The sequence below is a fragment of the Ascaphus truei genome, chromosome 2 (genome assembly GCF_040206685.1).
Source record: "Ascaphus truei isolate aAscTru1 chromosome 2, aAscTru1.hap1, whole genome shotgun sequence".
Classification (NCBI taxonomy): domain Eukaryota; kingdom Metazoa; phylum Chordata; class Amphibia; order Anura; family Ascaphidae; genus Ascaphus; species Ascaphus truei.
In genome coordinates, this window is record NC_134484.1 from 490676180 (window position 1) to 490702640 (window position 26461).

Sequence of the window (26461 nt, forward strand, 5' to 3'; positions counted from 1 at the left end):
CTTTTTTGGCGCTATATAAATAAAGATATACAATACATGCAATGACTGCTTGAAAACTGGAACGCATGGACATCACCAAACTCTGGATTTCCTTCTTTGTGATGCTTTGCCAGGCCTTTACTGCAGCTGTCTTCAGTTGTTGTTTGTTTGTGGGTCTTTCTGCCGTAAGTTTTGTCTTCAGCACGTGAAATGCATGCTCGATCGGGTTGAGATCAGGTGATTGACTCGGCCATTGCAGAATATTCCACTTCTTTGCCTTAAAAAACTCCTGGGTTGCTTTCGCAGTATGTTTTGGATCATTGTCCATCTGTATAGTGATGCGCCATCCAATCAACTTCGCTGAATTTGGCTGAATCTGAGCAGACAATATATCCATATTCACTTCAGAATTCATCCGGCTGCTTCTGTCTTCTGTCACATCATCAGTAAACACCAGTGACCCAGTGACATTGTAAGCCATGCATGCCCATGCCATCACACTGCCTCCACCGTGTTTTACAGATGATGTGGTATGCTTCGGATCATGAGCCGTTCCAAGCCTTCTCCATACTTTTTTCTTCCCATCATTCTGGAACAGGTTAATCTTAGTTTCCTCTGTCCAAAGAATGCTGTTCCAGAACTGGGCTGGCTTTTTTAGATATTGTTTGGCAAAGTCTAATCTGGCCTTTCTATTCTTGAGGCTTATGAATTGTTTGCACCTTGTGGTGAACCCTCTGTATTAACTCTCGTGAAGTCTTCGCTTTATGGTAGACTTGGATAATGGTATGCCTACCTCCTGAAGAGTGTTCTTCACTTGGCTGGATGTTGTGAAGGGGTTTTTCTTTACCATGGAAAGGATCCTACGATCATTCACCACTGTTGTCTTCCGTGGACGTCCAGGCCTTTTTGTGTTGCAGAGCTCACCAGTGCGTTCTTTTTTTTCTCAGAATGTTCCAAACTGTTGATTTGGCCACTCCTAACGTTCCTGCTATCTCTCTGATGGATTTTCCTTTTTTCTGCAGCCTAAGGATGCCCTGTTTCACTTGCATTGAGAGCTCATTTGACCGCATGTTGTGGATTCACAGCAACAGCTTCCAAATGCAAATGCTACACTTGGATTCAACTCCAGACCTTTTACCTGCTTAATTGATGAAGAAATAACAAAGGAATAGCCCACACTTGTCCATGAAACAGCTTTTGAGTCAATTGTCCAATTACTTTTGGTCCCTTGAAAAAGAGGGGGCTACATATTAAAGAGATGTAATTCCTAAACCCTCCTAACGATATTTTCTCAACCCAGGGGGAGCATGTAGGAGAAAACACAACAGACAAAACACACTCAGTGCAGACTATATGGTTCAGGTGTGAGGTAATAATGATGCTTGGCCTCTATGTGCTGCCTACTCACAGGATGTAGGTAGGATAAGTACAGTGGCGTGATCAGTAGAAAGTGGTGGGTCCCTCTAACCATACACAGGAAGCAGCTGGGACATGTAAACAGTGTATGAACATATAAACGACGCATATGGAAACGGAGCTTTCTTGTTAACCAAAATACACAGTCTTCTCACATTTGGGGCACTTGGATGCCATGTCTGCTGCCTGGCTGTGCAGGGTCCTTTGTGCACCTCTTGCTGGAATTGCTGCCTGTGCTGCTGTTCCCAAGACTTGCAGAGTGTAAGGGTTTAATTTCGAAGTGACAACGGATCGTCTCCCTTTTCTGGATTTCGTTAGAACTGGCGATTCCTAAACGGAGCCCAATGGGACAGAACGAGAATATTTTCCTTGCAGCAAAGATATAGGGTTGGCAAGTTGCGCCCCTAGCCATGAATGGACACAGATAAATCCGCGCACCCACTTGCACAAGTGCTGGGGTGCCTCAGAGACTTTGTTTAGTTCAGTGGACTTTATATTTCGTTTGCTCTTCCCAGTAAGTGTTTTATCCCGTGTAATTGTGTAAGATTGTGTGTTTTTCAGAAACAAAATAAATTACAATTTATTTCACCTCCCTGTCGAGCTCAATTGCAGATCCCGGTATATATTGTGTAGATAAGACTTGGTCTCCCGTGACATTTACCCTTTATTAAAGTCTGAGTCTTGCAGGGAGCTGGTTAATTGACCATGCTCATCAGGCATGCTTAAAAGCCTGCTGCAAAAAAAGCAGGGGAGCTCTAGCACAGAGAGAGTCTGTGCTGCTAGAGAGATCCCAGGGGAAGAGAGACTCTCTGTTCCAGGCATCACTAGTCCCTGGAACCCACCACAGGGATCCCCCCCACAGACACCATAACAGATCCTAGACTGACGTGGAGAGCACCCTGCCTACAGGTACCTCTCTTTGGACTTGTGTCAAAGGTTAATAAGAAGCCTAGCCTTCCAGCCTCAGATAGGGACTGCTGAATGTTAGTCAGTCCCCTACTGTATGTAGCATCCCTGAGTGTATCTGTGTGAACAGCCCTCAGCACATTGATAGGACAACAGCAGCCGCAGGGAGAGATACAGAAAGGGACTGTGTGTGTGTTGCTGGGAATAAAGCAATAACAAAGCAGCAGCATATATCCTGCAACTCCCAGAAGCCTCTGCTGCTGTAATCAGACATGCTCAGACCAAGGGAGACAAGACTTATCCCAAGAGAAGGAGGGAGCATCTAAATCCTAACCGCAGGCGCAGGGATTCCCACAAGGACCGCTATACTGACAGCCTTGCGTGCCGCCCCTGCTGAGAGTGACCGATCCACCAAATGTCTCCGGTGTTTTACCCTCTGTACACATCCCCTACAGGCCTAAATCCACAATAGGGTGCTAAGCTTTAGAACGCCTTTCCTCCCGTTCACTGTGGATAGGACTAATGCTGACTAATGCTTACTTAGCACCTTCTGTGCCTCTGGGCCAGTGTGTGGTAACACAGGGAAGATGTATTTGCATTTTATTGACATTCATGTCTTGCATATTTATGAATTCTGTGGGAGCTTAATTGCTTCATCTTCTACTACAGTAAGTAGTTACATTCCTGTCGCTAATTGCAACACCTTTAATACAGAGCCATCAATCATTCCAGCAACGTGCGGGCTATTTGAAAGGAATCAGTATTTATCTAAAAGTGCCCAGACCTATCTGTTCCTCCTGAGGGCGAAACACGCCTGTCACCACTCCCCGGAGAGGTTATAAAGTGAGGTGCTGAGTGTAAAGAGCAGACAGTCCCGAGACAGCGGCAGAGAGGAGACAGGCACCTGAAACTTACAGGTAACATAGCACCTGTTCATATACATAGCACTTACACACACACAGCACATACAGTATACACACACACACAGCACCTATACACACACACAGCACCTATACATACATAGCACCTCTACATACACAGCACCTGTACATACACAGCACCTCTACATACACAGCACCTGTACATACACACAGCACCTATACACACACACAGCACCTATACATACATAGCACCTCTACATACACAGCACCTGTACATACACAGCACCTGTACATACACAGCACCTGTACATACACAGCACCTCTACATACACAGCACCTCTACATACTCACACAGAGGAAAGGGCATACAGTGAGAAACAAGAGAAACAAACAAAAAGCGCAACAGATAAATTGATAAAACATCTATATATGTAAATCAAATGCGTCCTAAACACCTGTGGTTTCCCTAAACCACATTAACTACTGAACTAAACATAATGGTGTTCATGGCGCATTATTGATAAATAGTGCAATATAATGTGCAGACATCCCAGTGCTAAAAATATATAAACACTAATTACACATGTACTGCTGCCCTATGGGACCGAATCCTCTGGGCTGTAAGCTCCTGGTAAACCTCATATGAAGAATAAATAAATAAAGGATTCGGTACCATGGAGCAGCAGTACATGTGTAATTAGTGTTTATATTTTTATCACTGGGATGTCTGCACAGTATATTGCACTATTTATCAATATTGCGCCATGAACACCATTATGTTTAGTTCAGAAAGGGCATACAGTATCTTTGTAATATTGCGGATGAAAAAATGACAGGATTTAGCTACCTTTTGAATGTGAGAGGAGAATGAAGGAGAGGAGTCGAGTGTGACCTCTAGGCAGCGTGCTTGTGCTACTGGGTTAATAATAGTACTTCCAACAGTAATGTGGAAGGAGGTAGTAGGGCCAGGTTTGGGAGGAAGTATGAGGAGCTCTGTTTTGGACATTTTAAGACAACGGAGGGCCATCCAGGATGATATCCCAGAGAGACATTCAGAAACTTTGATCTGTACAGCAGGTGTAAAGTCAGGGGTTGAAAAGTAAATTTGTTTGTCGTCAGCATAGAGATAATATTTGAACCCAAGAGATGTGATTAGGTCACCTAGAGAGAGTGTATAAAGAGAAAAGGGAAGAGGTCCCAGGACAGAGCCCTTAGGTACCCCCACAGAGAGATCGATAGAGGAGGAGGTGTTTGCAAAAGAGACATTGCTAGTACGATGGGAGAGGTAAGAGGAGATCCAGGATAAAGCTTTGTTATGAATACAAAGAGCATGGAGAATGTGAAGGAGGAGAGGGTGGTCCACGGTATCAAATACTGCAGAGAGGTCGAGTAATATGAGCAGAGTGTAATGACCTCTGTCTTTGGCAGCATAGAGGTCATTAGTTATTTTAGTGAGGGCTATTTTAGTGGAGTGAGCAGTGCAGAAGCCAGATTGTAGAGGGTCTGGGAAAGAATTGGTGGTGAGAAAATGGAGCATGCAAGAAAATACAAGACGTTCAAGGAGCTTAGAGGCAAAAGGCAGGAGGGAGAAAGGACAATATTTTGAAAGACAGGTAGGGTCAAGCTTGCTGCTTTTGAGTAATGGTATAACTGTAATTGTTGCATGTTTGAAGGAGGAGGGAAAAATCCTAGAGTAGAGGGAGGAATTAAACATTTGTTTGAGTGTAGGGATTATAGTAGGAGCAAGAGGTTTTAGGGAGGGAAGTGGTAGAGGGAGAAGAGGAGATCAGCAATGATACTTTCACCTCTGTGACAAATGAAAAAGAGTTGAGGAAGGCAGGAGGAGAGTTAGGAAGAGGTGTAGGATGATAAGAGGATACAAAGGGGATGTCCCGATGTATAGATTCCACCTTTTCCTTCAAATAGTCACAAAGTCCGGAGGTGAGTTGCAGGAAGAAATAAAGGCAGAAGAGGGTGGTCTGAGTAGGGATTCAAAGACAGAGAAGAGTCTGTGTGGGTTAGACTTTTGCATATTGATTAGTGAAGAAAAATAGGTTTGTTTAGCGTGAGAGAGTTCAGAGTTGAAACTGGATAGCATAAATTTGTAGTGAAGGAAGTCTGCCAGAGTCATTCAGACGAACGAGTGGAGGAACGCAGCATACACGTGTGTAAATTTAGCCAAAGTCTGGGGTTAGAAAGACGGGTGCGACAGAGAGAAAACAGGGCATGTAGATCAAGAGAGGAGGATAGGGAAAAGTTGAAGTTCCTGACCAGGTTGTCAGGGTCAGGAGCAGAACTGAGACAGGAGGGGGAGGAGCGTAAAGTGGAATCAAAAACTAGTAGTTTAATAGAACGCAGGTCTCTGCAGAAATGAGGGGTAGATGGAGTTGGAGAAGTGGGGAAGAGAGAGAGAAAATTAGATGAGATAATGGTCAGAGAGAGGAAAAGGGAAAATGGAGAAATCAGAGAGAGAAAAGTTTTTAGTGAAAACCAGATCTACTGCACCGACACACTTTATTCGAGCAAATACCCAGTATGTACCTGGCAGATACCTGGAATGCGCCGCTCCTCACCTCTGACAAGCCCCGTTGTGTTTGCCTTCCCAGCCTGGGTTCATGCCTGGCTGACGGGCGGCTGATCTGTTAAATGATAATGATTATGATTTAATAGGCTGCAATGCTTCGCGTGTCTACCAGATGGCATAAATTCATGAATTGTAATGCAGTATATATATATATACTGTGCAGTATTGCAGCCAGCGGGAATAAAATGCTTCAATCCCTGCTTGGAAAATACCTCAATGCACTCGGGCAGAAAACAGTCACAAACCTCAATACACCCGGGTATACCCGAATTCGTGGGACTAGCCCAGCTCGAATAAAGTGTGTCGCCAGTGTAGGTAGTGGCCATCCTTGTTGGTGTTGGCCACAGCCCACTGTCGGAGGCCAAAAGAAGAAGTTAGAGAGAGAAAGCGGGAGGTCCAAGGGAGAGAGGGGTCATCAATGTGGCAGTTGAAGTCCCCAAGGAAAAGTACAGGGGAGTCGGAGGAGAGAGAGAAGGAGAGCCAGGATTCAACGTGAGAGAGAAAGACAGAAGGGGGAAGAGTAGAGGTAGGTGGGCGATAGATGACCGCCACGTCGGCAGGGAGAGCAGAACATGGCTGGACAGTGTGAGCCTCAAAGGAGGGAAAAGAAAGCGATGGAGGAATAGGAAGGATTCAGTAACGGTAGAGAGCGGAGGAGCCCCACCCTCTACCCCTGCCATCAGGGCGTGGAGTGTGGGAGAGAGGCCACCATAAGAGAGGGCAGCTTCCAGAGCAGAGTCAGACTGAGTGAGCCAGGTCTCAGTTATAGCAAATAGGAGCAGAGAGTGAAACAGAAAGAAGTCATGCACAGAGAGGAACTTGTTAGAGAGGGAGCGAGCATTCCAAAGGGCACAGGAGAAAGGGAGAGAGGAGGGAGGGTGGCAGGGGATGGGTATGAGGTTGGAGGGGTTGACACCAGAAGGAGTAGAAGTTGCATGTGGGAGGCGAGGTCGAGATCATGTAGAAATAAAGCAGGGACCAGGATTGGGATCGATGTCCCCAGAAGCAAGGAGGAGAAGCATGGAAAGAAAGAAAATGTGTGAGGATGATTTGTAGGGGTATGTTTTAGTGCAGGGGGTATATATGTGTAGTGTCAGAGGGCTAACCATGCAAAGAGGTTCCAGGACAGTTAAGGTAAGGTAAACTCCACACTGCCGGCCCTTCCTTCCTCCCATGATTGCCCTATTCTCTGACGCTGGCTTCACAAAAGTGTAACCACTCAGAGTGTCTCATAACGTATAAAAATCTCAATCAATTACCAAAAAGGCATTCTTTTGTTTTAAACATTATTATTTTTATAAATTACAAGACCGTGTGAGTGCCTACACTTTTGTGTTTTATGCTAGATACTGATCCTCCTGGATTTCATTGGTCATGCTCCCATGGGCACATATACCATGGTACCATGCGTGCTCCTACCAAAGGACATTATGGCACTGGCATCAGACATGTCCTCTGTCTCCTGGGGCAGGAGAGGTTTCACAGATTCATCTATATAACCTACTCAAGGCCGATGCAATAGTATTTGTCACCCTAGGCTAACCTTCAGCTGGGCACCCGCCCTCCCTCCCCCCCCCCTTTTTCTCCCCCAAAATGTCTATGTGGGCTAGACTTGCTCCGGCCTGATACAATCCTCTCTCAATCACCCCATCAATCTTATTCCCTCAGCCCTTTTCATGCTCTCATGCCTGTTAATCCCCTCTTCATCCTCTCTCACCACCATCATCCTCTCTCACCCACTTCATCCTCTCTCACCCCCTTAATCCTCTTTAACCCCGCCCCCCTTACCTGGCTGAAGAGGTCCTCCCTGACACTGGAAGTTCTCACTTTCTTCCAGGTGATGGGGCATCCTCTGCACAGATGCCACCGCTCTCCTCCTCTGCAAGTTCTCACTTTCTTCTTTTCTCTGCAGTGCACATTTCCTCCTCCGCTCTGTTACAGAGGGTGTAGAAAGTGGGAGCACAGCAAAAAGTTTTCCAAGAAATAATAACTTGAGGGCAACTCCAAGTAAAAATAAAAAGGTTTTAGTTCATCAGCTCACAATATGAGTGTTAGAAACAAACGCACCAACGCGTTTCATCCGTGGGACTTTGTCAAGGTGTAATTTAAACAACAAGTACTCTAAAATATATAGCGTCTTTTGTTCGCGCCAAAACATACCAGTGTGGCGTCATGCCTGCGCGTCTGAGGCCCGTCGCGCCGATGTGACACCTCCCCCAGTAAGCCAGACTAATCCGGCGGCGGAGTGACGTCACAGTCCCGCGACACTGCCCCAGGCTGAAATGCAAGCAAGCGCCACACCTGATAGGCTGTGGGAGTCATGTGACCTGACTGTTTAAACAAAACAAACTTTATTATTACAATAAACAAACTCGTTTAAAATATATAATTAGACAAGAAAACTATGAAAAAAATGACGAAAAAAATGAAAAAATACTAAGAGATATAAAGATAACATGTTGACATAATGCAAACAACAAATAATAAAAAAAACTATAACTTGATCCCTAAAAAAAATGATTAAATATAAAAAAAAAATATGAATAACAAAGTTTGACAAGCAATTATAAGTACATATAGATTCCAAAGAAAATAAACATATATTCCCCTAATGTTTGTGATATAATGATTATAACTTTCACCATAAAGTAGGGTAACTAAAATGAGAGTTTAAAGCATCAATAAATTTGTATAAAAATAAACACATGATGTTCAGAGCATACACTTATATGTGAGCACCATACTCTCGCAATCGCTCCTCTGCGACTGTTCTGCCCCCGCGAGTCACACCGCCACCATTACTCACCTCATCCTCTGCCCCCCCTCCCCACAAAATGTGCCACCTTAGGCTGCCTAATGGTTGCACCAGCCCTGCCTCCTCACCAACCTCTCCCCACATGCTCCCCTCTTCACCCCTCTCTCACTCCTTACCACTCCTCTTTATTTTGCCTCCCAACCCTCTCTTTCTCCCACACCCCTCTCTCTCCGCTTCCCTCTCTTTCACCAGCCCCTTTTTCTCCCCCCGACACACCTCCCACTCACCCCTCTCTCACTCCCCCTCTCTCTCAACCCCATCCCTGCCTCTCACCCCTCAACCCTCTCTCTCACCCCCACCCCTCTCTCCCCATTTCCCTATCTCTCTCCCCCCTCTCCTCCTCCACTATCAAAGCCCCTCCCCTCTCCCCCCCACACCCTCTCTCTCACCCCAAACCTCGAAACATTCTCTTTCACCTGAGCCCACTCAAACCCCGCACTCTCACCCCCTCACATTTAATTCACACCCTTATCACCTCTCTCACTCCATTCCCTCTCTCTCACTCCCCCTCCCCTCTCTCACCCCCACCCCTCTCTCCCCCTCTCCTTATCTATCTCCCCCGTCTCCCCCTCCTCTCTCAAAGCCCCTCCCCTCTCCCCCCCACACCCTCTCTATCACCCCCAAACCTTCTCTCTCACCCGAGCCCTTTCTCACTCCCCGCGCTCTCACCCATCCCTTTATTTCACACCTTTCTCATTTCTCTCACTCCCTTCCATCACTCTCATTCCCCCCTCCCCTCTCTCTATCACCCCTCCCCCTCTCTCTCACTCCCTCCCCTCTCACTTACCTGCCTCTCTTTCCCTCCCCAATCCCCATTTTTTCATCCCCCACACCCCACATTTTTACACCCCCCCCTTATCCTGAATAGTGATGTGCAGCAGAGTGAGCAGGTTATAGGTACTCCACAGTGAAGTGTGACAGCAGCTTGGGAAAGCAGCCTGCTCTGCTCCTGGCCTCCCACACACCCCCCAAAATGGGACGTCCTAGGCAACCACCTAGGTCTGCGAGTGGTTGCATTGGCCATGAACCTACTCTCTCTCTCTCTCCACACATAGGATCGCTGGTAGCTGTAGGAAGCCATGCTTCTCCTCTGTACCTTCCTCACCCTCTGCCTCAGCACAGTGCACAGCCAGTTCCCCAGAGCCTGCACCACAGATGAAGCTATAAGGGACAAGAGATGCTGTCCGGCCTGGGAGGATGGAAGCCCCTGTGGTTCCCGCTCAGGGAGGGGTAAATGTCGGAACTGGGTGGTATTTGTCCCATTTGCAGCTGGTAAAGTCCCCCAGTATGATGATGACCGCCTGGACTGGCCCCGACACTATTTTAACAAAACATGTGAATGCTTCGGAAACTACAGCGGTTTCAACTGCGGTGACTGCAGATACGGCTTCCATGGAGAGGAATGTGATCGGAAAAAGACTGTGGTTCGGAGAGAGATCCGGGAGCTGTCGTTACTGGAGAGGAAAAGATTCTTTAGTTATTTGGCACTAGCGAAGACCACAAAGAGCAAAGACTTTGTTGTCATGACCACTGGAGACAGACATCACCGAGACACGTATCGCTTTGTGGATGCTACAATCTATAATGTCTTCTCCTGGATTCATTACTACTCTACAAAGGCAATCATGATGAACAGCTCCTTTGATGGCTCACGTAGCTATGCCCATCGAGGTCCTGCTTTTCCTGGCTGGCACCGTCTTGGTTTCATGTTTTTAGAGAGACAAATCCAGCTTTTGACCAGTGATGAAGACTTTGCTCTTCCATATTATGATTGGCGCGGAGAGAAGAACTGCTCAATCTGTACTAACGACTTCATGGGAGATAACGATGTGCAGGGGATCCTTGACCCATATTCCTACTTTGCTTCCTGGAGGGTGAGTGATGTTTTATTTCTAATTCCCAACTTCAAACATAAATGGCAAAAGGGCCATCAGAACGGCAAACATTAGAAATAAAGAGATTGCAATTTAAAGTGAAATTAATCCCAAGTACATGAATACTGAAAGGATTAGAACAGAGGCCCCTTTCAGGGTTCAATCGGACAGAATATTATTAGTGATAAGGTGAAAGCAGAGATATTAAACCAACGTTTTACCTATGTGTCCATGAACACCAAACATGAGTCATGCACCTATGTAATTCTATAGTTATACGGTATGGATGGAGAGTCCGGGAACATCTTAGTTTGTCTCATGTTGACACACTACCTAATTTGTACCCTGCCGCTGAGGTGCACTCAGCCAGTTACATCACCTTCAACCTCAAAGGTCACGTACCAGATGATCCTGTACCCTTATCTCTGTTTTACATTAATAAATGTTGGGAGTTGAACAAAGAGGGGCTCGCTGTCTCCTTAAGGGTTCAATGTCAGGGACTTACTGTACCAGGCAGGCAGATTAGCAGCAACATTATATCTTCACTGTAAGAATACTGAGGTTTCAGTCTGACAGTGTCTCTATCTCCCAAATCCTGAGGAAGGGTTTGTTCTCTCTCTATAAATATGTAATTATATTTACTGCCAATCAATGCCTGGCATGTTCATGTGACTTCTTCCTCTGCTGGCCCTGTGACTTCTTCCTATGCTGGCTCTGTGACTTCTTCCTATGCTGGCTCTGTGACTTCTTCCTATGCTGGCCCTGTGACTTCCTCCTATGCTGGCTCTGTGACTTCTTCCTATGCTGGCCCTGTGACTTCTTCCTATGCTGGCCCTGTGACTTCTTCCTATGTTGGCCCTGTGACTTCTTCCTATGCAGGCCTTGTGACTTCTTCCTATGCTGGCACGGTGACTTCTTCCTGTGCTGGCTCTGTGACTTCTTCCTATGCTGGCCCTGTGCCTTCTTCCTATGCTGGCCCTGTGACTACTTCCTATGCTGGCCTTGTGACTTCTTCCTATGCTGGCACTGTGACTTCTTCCTGTGCTGGCCCTGTCACTTCTTCCTATGCTGACCCTGTGAGTTCTTCCTATGCTGGCCCTGTGACTTCTCCCTATGATGGCCCTGTGACTTCTTCCTATGCTGGCCCTGTGACTTCTTCCTATGCTGGCCCTGTGACTTCTTCCTATGCTGGCCCTGTGACTTCTTCCTATGCTGACCCTGTGACTTCTTCCTATGCTGGCCCTGTAACTTCTTCCTATGCTGGCCATGTGACTTCTTCCTATGCTGACCCTGTGACTTCTTCCTATGCAGGCCCTGTGACTTCTTACTATGCTGACCCTGTGACTTCTTCCTATGCTGGCCCTGTGACTTCTTCCTATGCTGGCCCTGTGACTTCTTCCTATGCTGGCCCTGTGACTTCTTCCTATGCTGGCCCTGTGACTTCTTCCTATGCTGGCCCTGTGACTTCTTCCTATGCTGGCCCTGTGACTTCTTCCTATGCTGGCCCTGTGACTTCTTCCTATGCTGGCCCTGTGACTTCTTCCTATGCTGGCCCTGTGACTTCTTCCTATGCTGGCCCTGTAACATCTTCCTATGCTGACCCTGTGACTTCTTCCTATGCTGGCCCTGTGACTTCTTCCTATGCTGGCCCTGTGACTTCTTCCTATGCTGGCCCTGTGACTTCTTCCTATGCTGGCCCTGTGACTTCTTCCTATGCTGGCCCTGTGACTTCTTCCTATGCTGGCCCTGTGACTTCTTCCTATGCTGGCCCTGTGACTTCTTCCTATGCTGGCCCTGTGACTTCTTCCTATGCTGGCCCTGTGACTTCTTCCTATGCTGGCCCTGTGACTTCTTCCTATGCTGGCCCTGTGAGGGCATTTACACGGAAGGGCCAAGGTCTGCAGTATTCAGGATTATAGCAAATAGCAACAAGGTAACAAGAGAATAACCATCTCTGTGTCTTCTCCTGTTCCTCAGTCCATCTGCAGCGGGTATAACTACGTGGATGCTTACTGTCCGGTGGTTGAGAATGAATATCAGATGGAAAGGCTGCGCAGGAAACCTGGTACCGACCCTACAGTTAACAGACTGCCCTCATTCCAAGATGTGGAGGACACACTCAAGTGGAGAGACTTCGACAGCCCCCCATATAACACCAGAGCAAGACGAAGCTTCCGTAATGCCCTGGAAGGTGAAATACTTATTTTAAATCTATTGATATTTATGTGTTACGATTAATTATAGGCTAAAGCAGTAAAATTCCGGGCATTATTGAAATCCCTGCTCTCTGATTGGTTAAAATTCCGGGCATTATCCAACCAGTAATGCTAGGAATTTTTGCAGCTGTGAAATGTGTAATTTTCAATGTTTTTATTTCCAGCAAATCAGCCCTTTCAGAACAGCTCTGAGAAAGGGCAGGTGATTGGTCAGGACGTATCAGTCACGGGTTGACTCCTCCCCCTCCCGAGCTGACTGATATTGACTGAGCAGATTCAGTTGAATTGGGGGGGAGATAGAGAGTCTGCAAAACTTAAAAAGTGGCTGTCTGCAGTGTGTGTGTGTGTGTGGTGTGTGTGTGTGTGTGTGTGTGTGTGCGTCAGAAGCAGTGTTTATGGGTGTAGCAGAAGCAGCAGTGTGTGTGTTTGTGTGCTGTGCTGTTGTGTTGTATATGTGTGTAGCAGTAGAGTTTGTGTGTAGAGCTGCTGTGTTGTGTGTAGAGGTGGTGTGTGTGTATAGAGCCCCAGTGTGTGTGTCAGTGTCAGCAGCAGTGTTTATGGGTGTAGCATGTGTTTTTAGCAGCTGCAGCAGAGTTTGTGTGTGTTGCAGCAGTTTGTGTATGTAGAGCTGCTATGTTGTGTGTGGTGAGCTGCTGTTTGCATGCGTATAGAGCTCCAGTGTGTGTGTGTATATATATATATATATATATATATATATGTAACGCATATTCCACCCCACCCAATCGCATATATATTGTGGGTGCGTAGAACATATAATGTTACCAGGTGTGGTGCGTATACCTGTCAGGCTCACAGAAGGCTGAGCCTCCGCTAGTGAGAGCCTGGGGTGAATCCTCTGGAACGTTTCTTTATTTCAGCGCCTCCACCTATGTAGGATTCTATGGGTATGTAGAATAACCCTAACATAGGAACCACATGCAAATAATCAGTACACCATATGTATGATAACCAATACCTTTTTACTGGTGCTCACATGAACCATATAACATCAACTTAATAACGGGTGTCCCTCTCTAGAGGGGACACAGACTCTTGCGTCTCGCAGGACGCTTCCCCCTACACCGGGTGATCCCACCCCGTGTCCAATGACCCCACACAATATGTCCCGCACTCTTTAGGGGAGATGATATGTGTGACTGCACAGCCACCGGTACCATGTGATTATAATGTATGATTGTTGGTGCACTTGAAGATTGATACCTGCCCGGGGCTCCCACCCCGAGTTCCGCAGACTACGTCAGGGATTCCGCCCGATCCGACGTCGGCCTCCACACCGCGTTGGGTGAATTCCAGCGTGGATAATATCACCTTAGTCTCAGGGTCTTTGGTGGCATTCCGCGCCCAGAACCCACCTCGCAGGGCTGCACGGCTTCAGCGCTGTGTCCCTGACTATCCAAATAGCTAATGGGGCAGTGTCCCTATCTAGGGCCTGTCCCTATAGCACCACAAGCTAAACAGTGTCTCAGGACCTAACTGGGACCTAGGGGGCTGCTGGCCTAATGCAGTGGGTCACTCACCCCTGCACTCACCTCCTTCCCCTAGCTTGTCCTGGTCCTCACTGACTGCGTAGTTCCAAACCCGCGAATATGTATCTTTTCTTGCCTGCAGGGCAATACTTCAGCCCTATTGGCTCCCTGGAGTCATGTGGCTCTGCCCCTATGCACCCTGGGGGCTGGCAGTCCTGCCTTGCGCACGCGCGAGCTGTTTGGGGCCTCTCGCGCTAGCTGGCATCCTGCGCATGCGCAACAGCACTACACATGGCAGCGCCCTGCTTCCCGAGCCGCCGGGACCCTCGCAACGCGACCGTGGCCTTAGCAATGGCCCGATCATGTCCCCGGCAACCGGCCCGCTCGCGTCCCTAGCAACCGGCCCGCTCGCATCCCAGGCAACCGGCCGCAACTCCCAGGTAACGCGCTGCTCGCGCACCTGCCCCCTCACTCCCTCGCGCGCGGCGGCTGTGCGCTAAGGAAGGAGAGGGGGGTCAGCTATGACAAGGGGGACCTGGCTACATCCTCCCCCTGGTGAAAAATCCAACGTCCTCGCTTGGAACACATAACTTTCAAACTATATACAAAAGTTATATAATGAAAAGGCACAACATCATTATATAATAAAAAGGCAACAATCAATGCGATCTTAACTTATCATTTCTAGATCAGATTGCACATTTCAGTGAACATCACAATGACGGACTGCATTCTGCTGCGAGACCACTGCTGAGCCTCATAACGGGGTGCCCCAATTTGATCATAGGTTACCCGATTTGGAGGGTACCTAACTCTTTGGCTCCTACGGAGCTGTTCTTCAGAAACTCCCTCTGGGGAGTAATAAGTACAGTCCTGATGCTCAGCTTCTTCCGTTGAGGGGAGAAATGTCTCTGAACAGTCTCTGTTAGGCACAAAGCACGGGCTCTGTGGATCCAAAGGCTGGCCTGTTGGTGCCACCTTAGTAGGCATTGGCCTACGGGGCCCCTTACCCGTAGCTCCTCCGGGAGATGCCCCTTCTGTGGAATAGTCCCTTTGAGAGGGTCCCTCCATAAGGTCTTCAGGAGTTTCAGAGTGGGTCTCGTTATTTACAGACTCTTGACTCACCTCTGATAGATCGGACTCACCGTTGAGCGGCGTGGCCTGTATTTCTTCTTCTTCGTCCCCCACTTGGGGAATGGGGAGAAGGTGATTACGATGCCAAACCTTTACCCGGCCGTCTGTGTCTTTGATGCGATAGACCGGGAGGCCGGGCATCTGTGACCCTACCTCATATACGCCATCTCTCCACCGGTCCGCCAGTTTATGTTTTCCGGGGACTCCCAGATTACGAAGCAACACAGCGTCCCCAGGACGTAACTCTCGATACTTGACTTTATTGTCATATCGTCTCTTATTGCCAGCATTCAGTTTAGCTGTAGACTTCTCAGCCTGTTGGTAAGCTTGCTGCAAACTGTCCTTTAGCCTTTGCACATACTTGAAATGGGTACCATTGGGTATCCCATCCGTTGATACTCGAAGACGCACATCTACTGGGAGTCTTGCCTCCCGCCCAAACATGAGGAAGTATGGGGAGAATCCAGTGGACTCATGGCGAGTACAGTTGTACGCGTGTACCAAAGCTTCTACGTGTCGACTCCATTCTGTTTTCTGCGCACCCTTCAGGGTTCCAAGCATGTCCAACAGGGTCCTGTTGAATCGTTCAGGCAAAACATCTCCTTCGGGGTGGTATGGAGTCGTCCGGGATTTGGCGATGTTCAGCATTTTAAGTAATTCTCGGATCAGAGTACTCTCAAAATCCCGCCCTTGGTCGGAGTGAAGTCAGTTTGGGAGACCGTAATGAACGAAGAACTTCTCCCACAGAACTTTTGCGACTGTGATGGCCTTCTGGTCTCTTGTGGGGAAGGCCTGCGCATATCGGGTGTAATGGTCCGTGATGACCAGCACGTTCCAGATTCCTCGACTATCAGGTTCAATACACAGAAAGTCCATACACACCAGGTCCATTGGACCAGAACTCTTGAGATGGGCCATGGGAGCTGCTCTGGTAGGCAAAGTCTTGCGTTGAATGCACCGGGAACAACGGCGGCAGTGTTGTTCCACCGCTTCCCGCATCTTGGGCCAGAACAACCGGTCTCGGACTAGCCCAAAAGTCTTTTCTACACCGAGGTGCCCGTGTTCATCATGTAGAGACTTCAACACAATATGTCTCAAGTTTTGGGGTAGAACCAGTTGTCGCCTATCAGGGTGGTTATGATATTGGACTACCCTATAGAGCAAACAATTGTCTATCTTGAATTTGTCCACCTCACGCATTAGTAACGCGACCAGGTCTCGGGGAGCACTCTTCAATAGAGCGGGATTCTTTCTTTGAACAGCTTGCCGAATGATGCTGATTACTGGATCTCTTATTTGATAGTCCACTAAGTCTTTCCATCTTATGACTTTGTCATGGGTTATGTTCATTCCCTCGGGATCGCTGTAGGCGGCGGGGATCGCCTGCGACTGGCACCCTAACGAATCTGTAACTTGTAGTTCGGAGAAGGCCACCCGACCATTGATGCCGGCCGCTATGCTACACATTGCTCGCATCCCAGGTCCAGGAATCTCTTCCCATTCATCATCATCGGGAGTAGCACTTAATCCTGGTCGTCGTGATAGAGCATCAGCTCCAATGTTCAAAGGCCCCGGCTTGTACTTCAGAGAGAATCTGTAGTTACATAGGGTTGCCAACCATCGGTGCCCTGCTGCATCCAACTTGGCGGAAGTATTGATGTATGTGAGGGGATTGTTATCTGTCCTTACCTCAAACGTAACACCATAGAGGTAGCCATGAAGTTTCTCTGTGATCGCCCATTTGAGCGCCAGGAACTCTAGCTTGTGTACCGGGTATTTCTGTTCACTGGGTGTCAGACTGCGGCTGATGTAGGCTACAGGCCGAAGGCCCTCGGGGTGCTTCTGATGCAGGACAGCGCCCAGTCCATTGAGACTGGCATCCACATGCAGGACATATGGTTGTTCTGGGTCAGCATACGCAAGCACTGGTGCTTCAGTCAGGCTTTTCTTCAAGTTCAGGAAGGCCCGTTCACATTCGGGCATCCACTTATCGCCAAAAGGTTGACGGGCCGACGTGGCCTTCCTTCCAGCATCTTCAGGGTATATCTTCAGCAGATTGTTCAGGGGTTTAGCTCGACTAGAGTACTCTTCCACGAAGCGACGGTAATACCCACAGAAACCGAGGAAATATCGCAGTTCTGTGACATTCTCGGGACGCGGCCAGTTCACTACCGCCTCTACTTTGGCGGGATCGGTAGCAATCCCTTGAGCAGACACGATGTGTCCCACGTAGGTCACCGAGGTGTGACAAAACCGACACTTGTCGAGGGATAACTTCAATCCTTCTTTTCCAAGACGGTCTATCACCTTCAGCAGCCTCTCTTCGTGCTCTTCCAGGGTCTTCCCGAAGACAATGATGTCGTCCAGGTAGACAAGACACTCCCGAGGGTTCATGTCCCCTATTGTTTTCTCCATCAGTCGCTGGAAGGTACTGTAGCAGGAGCTCCACATATACCTTGGGGCATACGCGTAAATTGGTAGAAGCCCAGAGGGCAGACGAAGGCCGTCTTTTCCTGATCCTCTTCACTCATAGGTTCCTGGTAGTACCCAGATCGCAAGTCGAGCACACTAAACCATTGGCTCCCGTTTAGAGCATTCAGGATTTCTTCAATGCGAGGGAGGTTGTATTGATCGGGTACCGTACGATTATTCAGAGTTCGATAATCGACGCACAATCTTACAGATCCATTCTTCTTCCTTACCACCACTATGGGTGATGCATAAGGACTCCGCGATTCTGTCAGTATCCCAGCGGTCTCCATTTCCTTCAGGACGTTCCTCACATCGTCCACATCCCTGGGGGCGATGCGATGAGAGCGTTCACGGAACGGAGTGGCGTCACTCAGCCTATTGGTGTGTTGGGCGCTGCGACTGCGGCCCACATCCATCTCGCTGGTGGAGAATACCGTCCTCCTTTTATTCAGCTTGACCGTCAGTCGATCCTTCCACTCAGTTGGCAGCGTTGAGTCTCCGAAGTTGAAGTCCAGATCGACTAACTGCTCACCCACTGCAGCGGCGTTCACCTGGGGCACTGTTTCTACCGGGCTGACAGGATATATGCTGCCCAGACTTTGTCCTACATCAATGTCCATTGGAAATGGAGAGATATTTTGAACATACACGTAGGTTCGTAGAGGAATTCGGGTCGTCCACTTTCTCACTTCAGGTATTACCCTATACCCTCTCTTGATCTCTTCCTCAGGGTCACTCTCCAGAGAGAACAGATGATCGGTCTCATCTCAATCCGGATAACAGCACCAGACGGCCAGGCGTTGCACTCCCCCTGGGGAAATGGTCGTCAGTCCGCGTTGACGATTGTAGAGGTCCCCGTGACGCTCTAAGACATATACGCTGTTGCACTCCTCTCTCAGTACAGGGTCCAGGAGTGGATTGGCCATTGGCAATTCATTGGTCTCTTTCAAGTAGGCTCTGATTACGGCTCGCACTATATCCATATTCGTTCCTAAGATGACCGGGTACTGACACTGTCCTTGAGGCTTCGGGCATACCATTGCCTCCACATGCATGGGATGTTTCTTGCCGGTATTCAATTGAATTATCTCCAGTTGAATTCTCACAACCCCATCGATGGGGTAATCTTCATTGCTCAACCCCCTCACCTTCATATGTTCCGCCGACCGCAGGGGACAGTGCTTAAGGTGTTGGTCGTAGAATTGTCGGTATATTATGGTCACTTGGGACCCGGTGTCCAGTAAAGCAGAGGCATAGACTCCTTCTACTACCACAAGCACGATGGCAGAGGGGCCTACCTGACAGTAACCATCTCCGGCCGGAGTTCCATCGTCTGGGCTTAGGTCAGTATGAGCTTCGGGAGGCGCAGGGGTGGCCTCGGATGTCTTGGCTTCTGTGGTCTGCATCCGACAGATCATGGACCTAGCCGGGCTTCCTTTACTGGGCGGTTTCTTTTCTGGGGTAACTCCATCAGGGCAATCTCTGGAGAAATGGCCTTTCTGTCCACAGCCATAGCAGACGATATCTGTAGGATCCCGTCGTCTTGTGTAAGTGGGAGAGGATCTCCCCGAAGTCCGGCCTTTCGCTGAGGGCGACTTGGGTGACTTCTCTTCCTCCTTGACAGGTTTCTTGATCCGGCGAGCGGAGGCTCCCGGGATGTCACTCGCCGGGGGAACTCTGACCTTGGTGCCTGTATGCAGCTTGGTATAGGCTTCATGCCCTTTGACGATCCCCAAAATGTCCATGAAGGTAGGGGGAGGCCCCTCCATTAGTGAGCACCTGATCATGATCACGATGTGATGCGTGGGAATGGCCCCTCGGAGGAACTGCTTGCGCCGGTATTCGTCCATCTCTGAGGCTATGATGAGGCCGCAAGTTCGCAATTTCCACAGGACCAGCTGGATTCGTTGAAGGAAGTCTGACAGGTCTTCCTTCTCCTTCTGTCGGAGACCGTAATATTTAAACCACAGCTCACTCTCCTCTTCATCTTTGCCATAGATCTGGACCAACAAGTCTACCATCTGATGAGCAGAGAGATCAGGGTCTTGGTCGCGCTGTGCACTGACCATGGTGGCTGCTGGGGGTCGGAGGCTTTCCAGGATTCTCTGACGTCTGACCGTTTCAGAGCAGGGCCATTCATCGATCACCTTGAGGTGTGTTCCTTCCAAGAATCGATGCTTTCTTCGCCTGCGGGGACAGGAACCATTCCTGAAAACACCTTCAACTTCCTGTAATTTTGGGCTTGGGCGGACGTAGTTATCGCTTCCACAAGCTGCGGGAATATCACTCCTTGCAGGGAGCCGCCACTGTCTGAGGAACTTGCGATCCCCGCTCCCTGACTGTTAGGGGTTGGGGTGAAGCTGCTCACTAACCGGTTAGGGACCGGTGATGTTGGCGGACTACCGGCCCAGCTGGTGGCTCCTTGCCTAGCATCAGCAGAGAAGGTCACTCGGGGTAGGGATATGTCTGATCTGATGGGTGTACTGGCGGCCATATCTCTGTCGTCCCAACCCTCATGTCTGGTAAGGGAAGTTACGTGACTGGAAATGGTTCCAGGGTAAATTAGAGGGCACCCTTGCGGTAAAGTCTCTGGTAGATACACTACTCGTGGGCCTCTATCAGGGGGTATAGCTTGTTCAGTGGCCAGCAATAGGGTGTTCTCTTGCCGGTCAATGTTGTAGTGCTTACTGATGAGGCGGGCGCCCGCCAGACCAGGTAATGTCCTTACTGCGCTGCAGACAGTAAACATGGATACATCGGCAGGTACCCCGTCTACGGCGACTACGTGTCGCAGGAGCTCTCCCAGTTTTTCGGCCCAGTCGGCCACTTGTTTGGGCGTGAGCGCAGACATGCTGACTGATAGGATACTACGTTAACTTCTGCGTAGGGCACCCCAGGACTTATCTCAGCAGCGCCTCCAATTGTAACGCATATTCCACCCCACCCAATCGCATATATATTGTGGGTGCGTAGAACATATAATGTTAACAGGTGTGGTGCGTATACCTGTCAGGCTCACAGGAGGCTGAGCCTCCGCTAGTGAGAGCCTGGGGTGAATCCTCTGGAACGTTTCTTTATTTCAGCGCCTCCACCTATGTAGGATTCTATGGGTATGTAGAATAACCCTAACATAGGAACCACATGCAAATAATCAGTACACCATATGTATGATAACCAATACCTTTTTACTGGTGCTCACATGAACCATATAACATCAACTTAATAACGGGTGTCCCTCTCTAGAGGGGACACAGACTCTTGCGTCTCGCAGGACGCTTCCCCCTACACCGGGTGATCCCACCCCGTGTCCAATGACCCCACACAATATGTCCCGCACTCTTTAGGGGAGATGATATGTGTGACTGCACAGCCACCGGTACCATGTGATTATAATGTATGATTGTTGGTGCACTTGAAGATTGATACCTGCCCGGGGCTCCCACCCCGGGTTCCGCAGACTACGTCAGGGATTCCGCCCGATCTGACGTCGTCCTCCACACCGCGTTGGGTGAATTCAAGCGTGGATAATATCACCTTAGTCTCAGGGTCTTTGGTGGCATTCCGCGCCCAGAACCCACCTCGCAGGGCTGCACGGCTTCAGCGATGTGTCCCTGACTATCTAAACAGCTAATGGGGCAGTGTCCCTATCTAGTGCCTGTCCCTATAGCACCACAAGCTAAACAGTGTCTCAGGACCTAACTGGGACCTAGGGGGCTGCTGGCCTAATGCAGTGGGTCACTCACCCCTGCACTCACCTCCTTCCCCTAGCTTGTCCTGGTCCTCACTGACTGCGTAGTTCCAAACCCGCGAATATGTATCTTTTCTTGCCTGCAGGGCAATACTTCAGCCCTATTGGCTCCCTGGAGTCATGTGGCTCTGCCCCTATGCACCCTGGGGGCTGGCAGTCCTGCCTTGCGCACGCGCGAGCTGTTTGGGGCCTCTCGCGCTAGCTGGCATCCTGCGCATGCGCAACAGCACTACACATGGCAGCGCCCTGCTTCCCGAGCCGCCGGGACCCTCGCAACGCGACCGCGGCCTTAGCAATGGCCCGATCATGTCCCCGGCAACCGGCCCGCTCGCGTCCCTAGCAACCGGCCCGCTCGCGTCCCAGGCAACCGGCCGCAACTCCCAGGTAACGCGCTGCTCGCGCACCTGCCCCCTCACTCCCTCGCGCGCGGCGGCTGTGCGCTAAGGAAGGAGAGGGGGGTCAGCTATGACAAGGGGGGACCTGGCTACATCCTCCCCCTGGTGAAAAATCCAACGTCCTCGCTTGGAACACATAACTTTCAAACTATATACAAAAGTTATATAATGAAAAGGCACAACATCATTATATAATAAAAAGGCAACAATCAATGCGATCTTAACTTATCATTTCTAGATCAGATTGCACATTTCAGTGAACATCACAATGACGGACTGCATTCTGCTGCGAGACCACTGCTGAGCCTCATAACGGGGTGCCCCAATTTGATCATAGGTTACCCGATTTGGAGGGTACCTAACTTTTTGGCTCCTACGGAGCTGTTCTTCAGAAACTCCCTCTGGGGAGTAATAAGTACAGTCCTGATGCTCAGCTTCTTCCGTTGAGGGGAGAAATGTCTCTGAACAGTCTCTTTTAGGCACAAAGCACGGGCTCTGTGGATCCAAAGGCTGGCCTGTTGGTGCCACCTTAGTAGGCATTGGCCTACGGGGCCCCTTACCCGTAGCTCCTCCGGGAGATGCCCCTTCTGTGGAATAGTCCCTTTGAGAGTGTCCCTCCATAGGGTCTTCAGGAGTTTCAGAGTGGGTCTCGTTATTTACAGTCTCTTGACTCACCTCTGATAGATCGGACTCACCGTTGAGCGGCGTGGCCTGTATTTCTTCTTCTTCATCCCCCACTTGGGGAATGGGGAGAAGGTGATTACGATGCCAAACCTTTACCCGGCCGTCTGTGTCTTTGATGCGATAGACCGGGAGGCCGGGCATCTGTGACCCTACCTCATATACGCCATCTTCAATGTTTTTATTTCCAGCAAATCAGCCCTTTCAGAACAGCTCTGAGAAAGGGCAGGTGATTGGTCAGGACGTATCAGTCACGGGTTGACTCCTCCCCCTCCCGAGCTGACTGATATTGACTGAGCAGATTCAGTTGAATTGGGGGGGGAGATAGAGAGTCTGCAAAACTTAACAAGTGGCTGTCTGCAGTGTGTGTGTGTGTGTGTGTGATGTGTGTGTGTGTGTGTGTGTGTGTGTGTGTGTGTGTCAGAAGCAGTGTTTATGGGTGTAGCAGAAGCAGCAGTGTGTGTGTTTGTGTGCTGTTGTGTTGCACTGTATATGTGTGTAGCAGTAGAGTTTGTGTGTAGAGCTGCTGTGTTGTGTGTAGAGGTGGTGTGTGTGTGTATTGAGCTCCAGTGTGTGTGTGTGTATAGAGCCCCAGTGTGTGTGTCAGTGTCAGCAGCAGTGTTTATGGGTGTAGCATGTGTTTTTAGCAGCTGCAGCAGAGTTTGTGTGTGTAGCAGCAGTTTGTGTATGTAGAGCTGCTATGTTGTGTGTTGAGCTGCTGTTTGCGTGCATATACAGCTCCAGTGTGTGTGTGTGTATATATATATATAGAGCTCCAGTGTGTGTGTGTGTGTGTCAGTGTCAGCAGCAGTGTTTATGGGTGTAGCATGTGTGTAGCAGCTGCAACAAAGTTTGTAGGTGTAGCAGCAGTTTGTGTGTGTAGAGCTGCTGTGTTGAGCTGCTGTGTGTGTGTGTGTGTGTGTGTGTGTGTGTGTGTGTGTGTGTGTGTGTGTGTGTGTGTGTGTGTGTATAGAGCTCCAGTGTGTGTGTGTGTCCGTGTCAGCAGCAGTCTTTATGGGTGTAGCATGTGTGTGTAGAAGCAGTTTGTTTGTGTGTTGAGCTGGTGTGTGTGTGTGTTGAGCTGGTGTGTGTGTAGAGGTGCTGTGTTGTGTGTGTGTAGAGCTGCGGTGTGTGGTGTGCGTGTGTGTGTGCATGTAGTAGCAGCAGCAGCAACAGAGTTTGTGTGTAGCAGCAGTTTGTGTGTGTGTAGAGCTGCTGTGTGTGTAGAGGTGCTGTGCTGTGTGTGTACACAGAGGGGGCGGCAGTGTGTGGATATAGATAGCTGCAGTGTAAGTGTATATAGAGGTGCTGTCTGTGTGTGTGTGTGTGTGTGTGTACACAGAGGGGGCGGCAGTGTGTGGATATAGATAGCTGCAGTGTAGGTATATATAGAGGTGCTTTAATGTATTTACCATTTTATTTTAATAAAAAAGCTATATAACTATACAAAAGTGTCTATTATTTATGAAAAAAGCCTACATTTAGCCTATAATAGTAATAATCTGCTCAGAACAGGGCATTACTGGCCAATAATGCCCTGTTCTTCTGGGATTATTACTTAAACAATGTTTATGTAAATTATGCAGATATTTTCCATTGAATATTTTGGAATTTGTGGAAACTCAACAATTTCAATCAATAGTATAAATGTCTGAGTGTGTCATGGATTTTTTTACTTCCTTCTAATGTTTCAGCTCGTACTGTACAGTACATTGATCAATCAGTTTATCTGTTGTATTCCTGTCCCTATATTACCTTCCTTAATAAACCTACTGACAGAAATAGGGAGAGCTGGGATCCAGTGACGGGGATGGGATCAGTAAGAGGGACATGATACAAACTGGCTCTTGATGTTTCTGTGTTCTCTCTTTGCTCAGGTTTCATTAGGCCATCAAATGGGACGACATCAGCCCTAAGCATGCATAATCTAGTCCACATATACCTGGGAGGGACAATGAGCCAAGTCCCAATATCCAGCAATGACCCAATGTTTGTCCTGCACCATTGCTACATTGACAAGTAAGTTTCTGCACAAATCAACTCTGCTGTTTAAACCCTTTGTAGATACTTTCCCCGGCTGTAGCTGGACGTGTAGAAATGTTCCTCAGCCAGATTTGCCGGAGTGAGGTACAATTGCTGCCATGAGGACAGGAAGAGGGTAAATATTAGAGGGGAAACCATGTTTCATAAAGAGAAGTGCCAGAACAAGAGGTCACTGCGCTGAAGCGGGAGGGTGACAGAGTTAGGGGAAATGTGAGGAGGTACAGAAAGTGTGGTGGATATGTGGAATAACTTTCTAACAGAGGAGGTTGAGGCAAATTCAGTCAGGGACTGATAAACGTATTGGGATAGACATAAGGTTATTCTAAGTATGAAAGGAAGACAAGGGACGGAGATCTGAGGTTTTATACCAGGCAGGAAAATGGGCAAATTAGGCGGGTCACGTGGTTCTATTCTGCTGTCGAATTCTATGTTTGTGTAGCTGTATGAGTGAACGTCAGGATTAGGAGCAAGTGAGGATGAAAGGCAGGAAGAAAGTAGATTGCAAACAGAGGTTTAGATGAGAGTAGAGACAGTTCGAGTGAACAGCCGGTTATTTGAAGTTTAAAGAGTTTACATTAGGTTAAAGAGTAGAGTAAGAGAGGACATGTGTCTGGTTAAAGTATAGAGTGTTGGTTGGAGAGCAGGTTGGTAGAGACGGTAAGTGGAAAGCGAGTTGGTAGAAAACAGACATGTAGAGAGCGGGTTATTGGAGGGTGAGTTGGTGGAGAGCAGGGAGATGGAGAGTGTGATAGTGGTTGATAGGTTAGTGAGAATAGGCTGGTGGAGAGAGGGTTGGTGAAGAGTTGGTTAGTAAAGAATATTGTATTTATTTGGCACATATAGCAAGACATATCTGTTATCTTTCCCTTTCTGTTGCAGGATCTTTGAATTATGGATAACCAAATATAATGGAACTCCTAGTACATATCCTGAAAACGATCAGCCAGGACAAGGCCCCAAAGAGTGCTCCACTCCTTACTTCCCATGTTATAGGAACAAAGATCTCCTCCAGAAGTCAACAGTTTTTGGATACAAATATTCAACATATCAGGAATCTTTAAAAGAGCTACAAGTACAGCAGCCAGAGGACGTACAGCAGCCAGAGAAAGTACAGCAGCCAGAGGAAGTACAGCAGCCAGAGAAAGTACAGCAGCCAGAGGAAGTACAGCAGCCAGAGAAAGTACAGCAGCCAGAGGAAGTACAGCAGCCAGAGGAAGTACAGCAGCCAGAGAAAGTACAGCAGCCAGAGAAAGTACAGCAGCCAGAGGAAGTACAGCAGCCAGAGAAAGTACAGCAGCCAGAGAAAGTACAGCAGCCAGAGAAAGTACAGCAGCCAGAGGAAGTACAGCAGCCAGAGAAAGTACAGCAGCCAGAGAAGTACAGCAGCAAGAGGGAGTACAGCAGCCAGAGGAAGTACAGCAGCCAGAGGAAGTACAGCAGGGATACTAGAGTTTAAAGCTAATAAACTGGTCTGCCATTGCACCAACCTGTAGCGACGTCTCCTTTTCTTCTATCTCCTTTAACTTTTGGTGCTCACCTGCCTCCTGTTCCCACTTAATCCTGTGCTGGGAAGATAGCAGCGACACGCAGTCTCCGGTCTCGGCAGGCTATGCATTCTGGGTGTGACTTTGTTCTTCTCAGCGGTGACTGATAGTCCTGCTAAACATGCATTGTCCTAAAGAGGGGAGGCGTTAGCATGACATTTACCCTACAAAAAGCTTTGATCCCGCTCTGCATTTAATAAAGCTGCTAATATACCTTTTCCTATCGTTTTTCTATAGAATTGTCTTTCTGAACGCTCAGAAAAATAAAATATTTCACTCTGCCTTA

The 26461-nt window shown here is 48.6% G+C and overlaps 1 protein-coding gene across 1 annotated transcript; it reads left to right on the plus strand.

Moving 5' to 3' along the window:
* Nucleotides 1–3091: 3091 nt before the first annotated feature.
* LOC142488067 (tyrosinase-like) lies at nt 3092–26461 on the plus strand. Its single transcript, XM_075588438.1, has 5 exons — nt 3092–3218; nt 9637–10455; nt 12433–12646; nt 24466–24607; nt 25511–26461. The coding sequence occupies exons 2-5, from the start codon at nt 9661–9663 to the stop codon at nt 26085–26087; spliced, it is 1728 nt and encodes a 575-aa protein (XP_075444553.1). The 5' UTR covers nt 3092–3218; nt 9637–9660; the 3' UTR covers nt 26088–26461.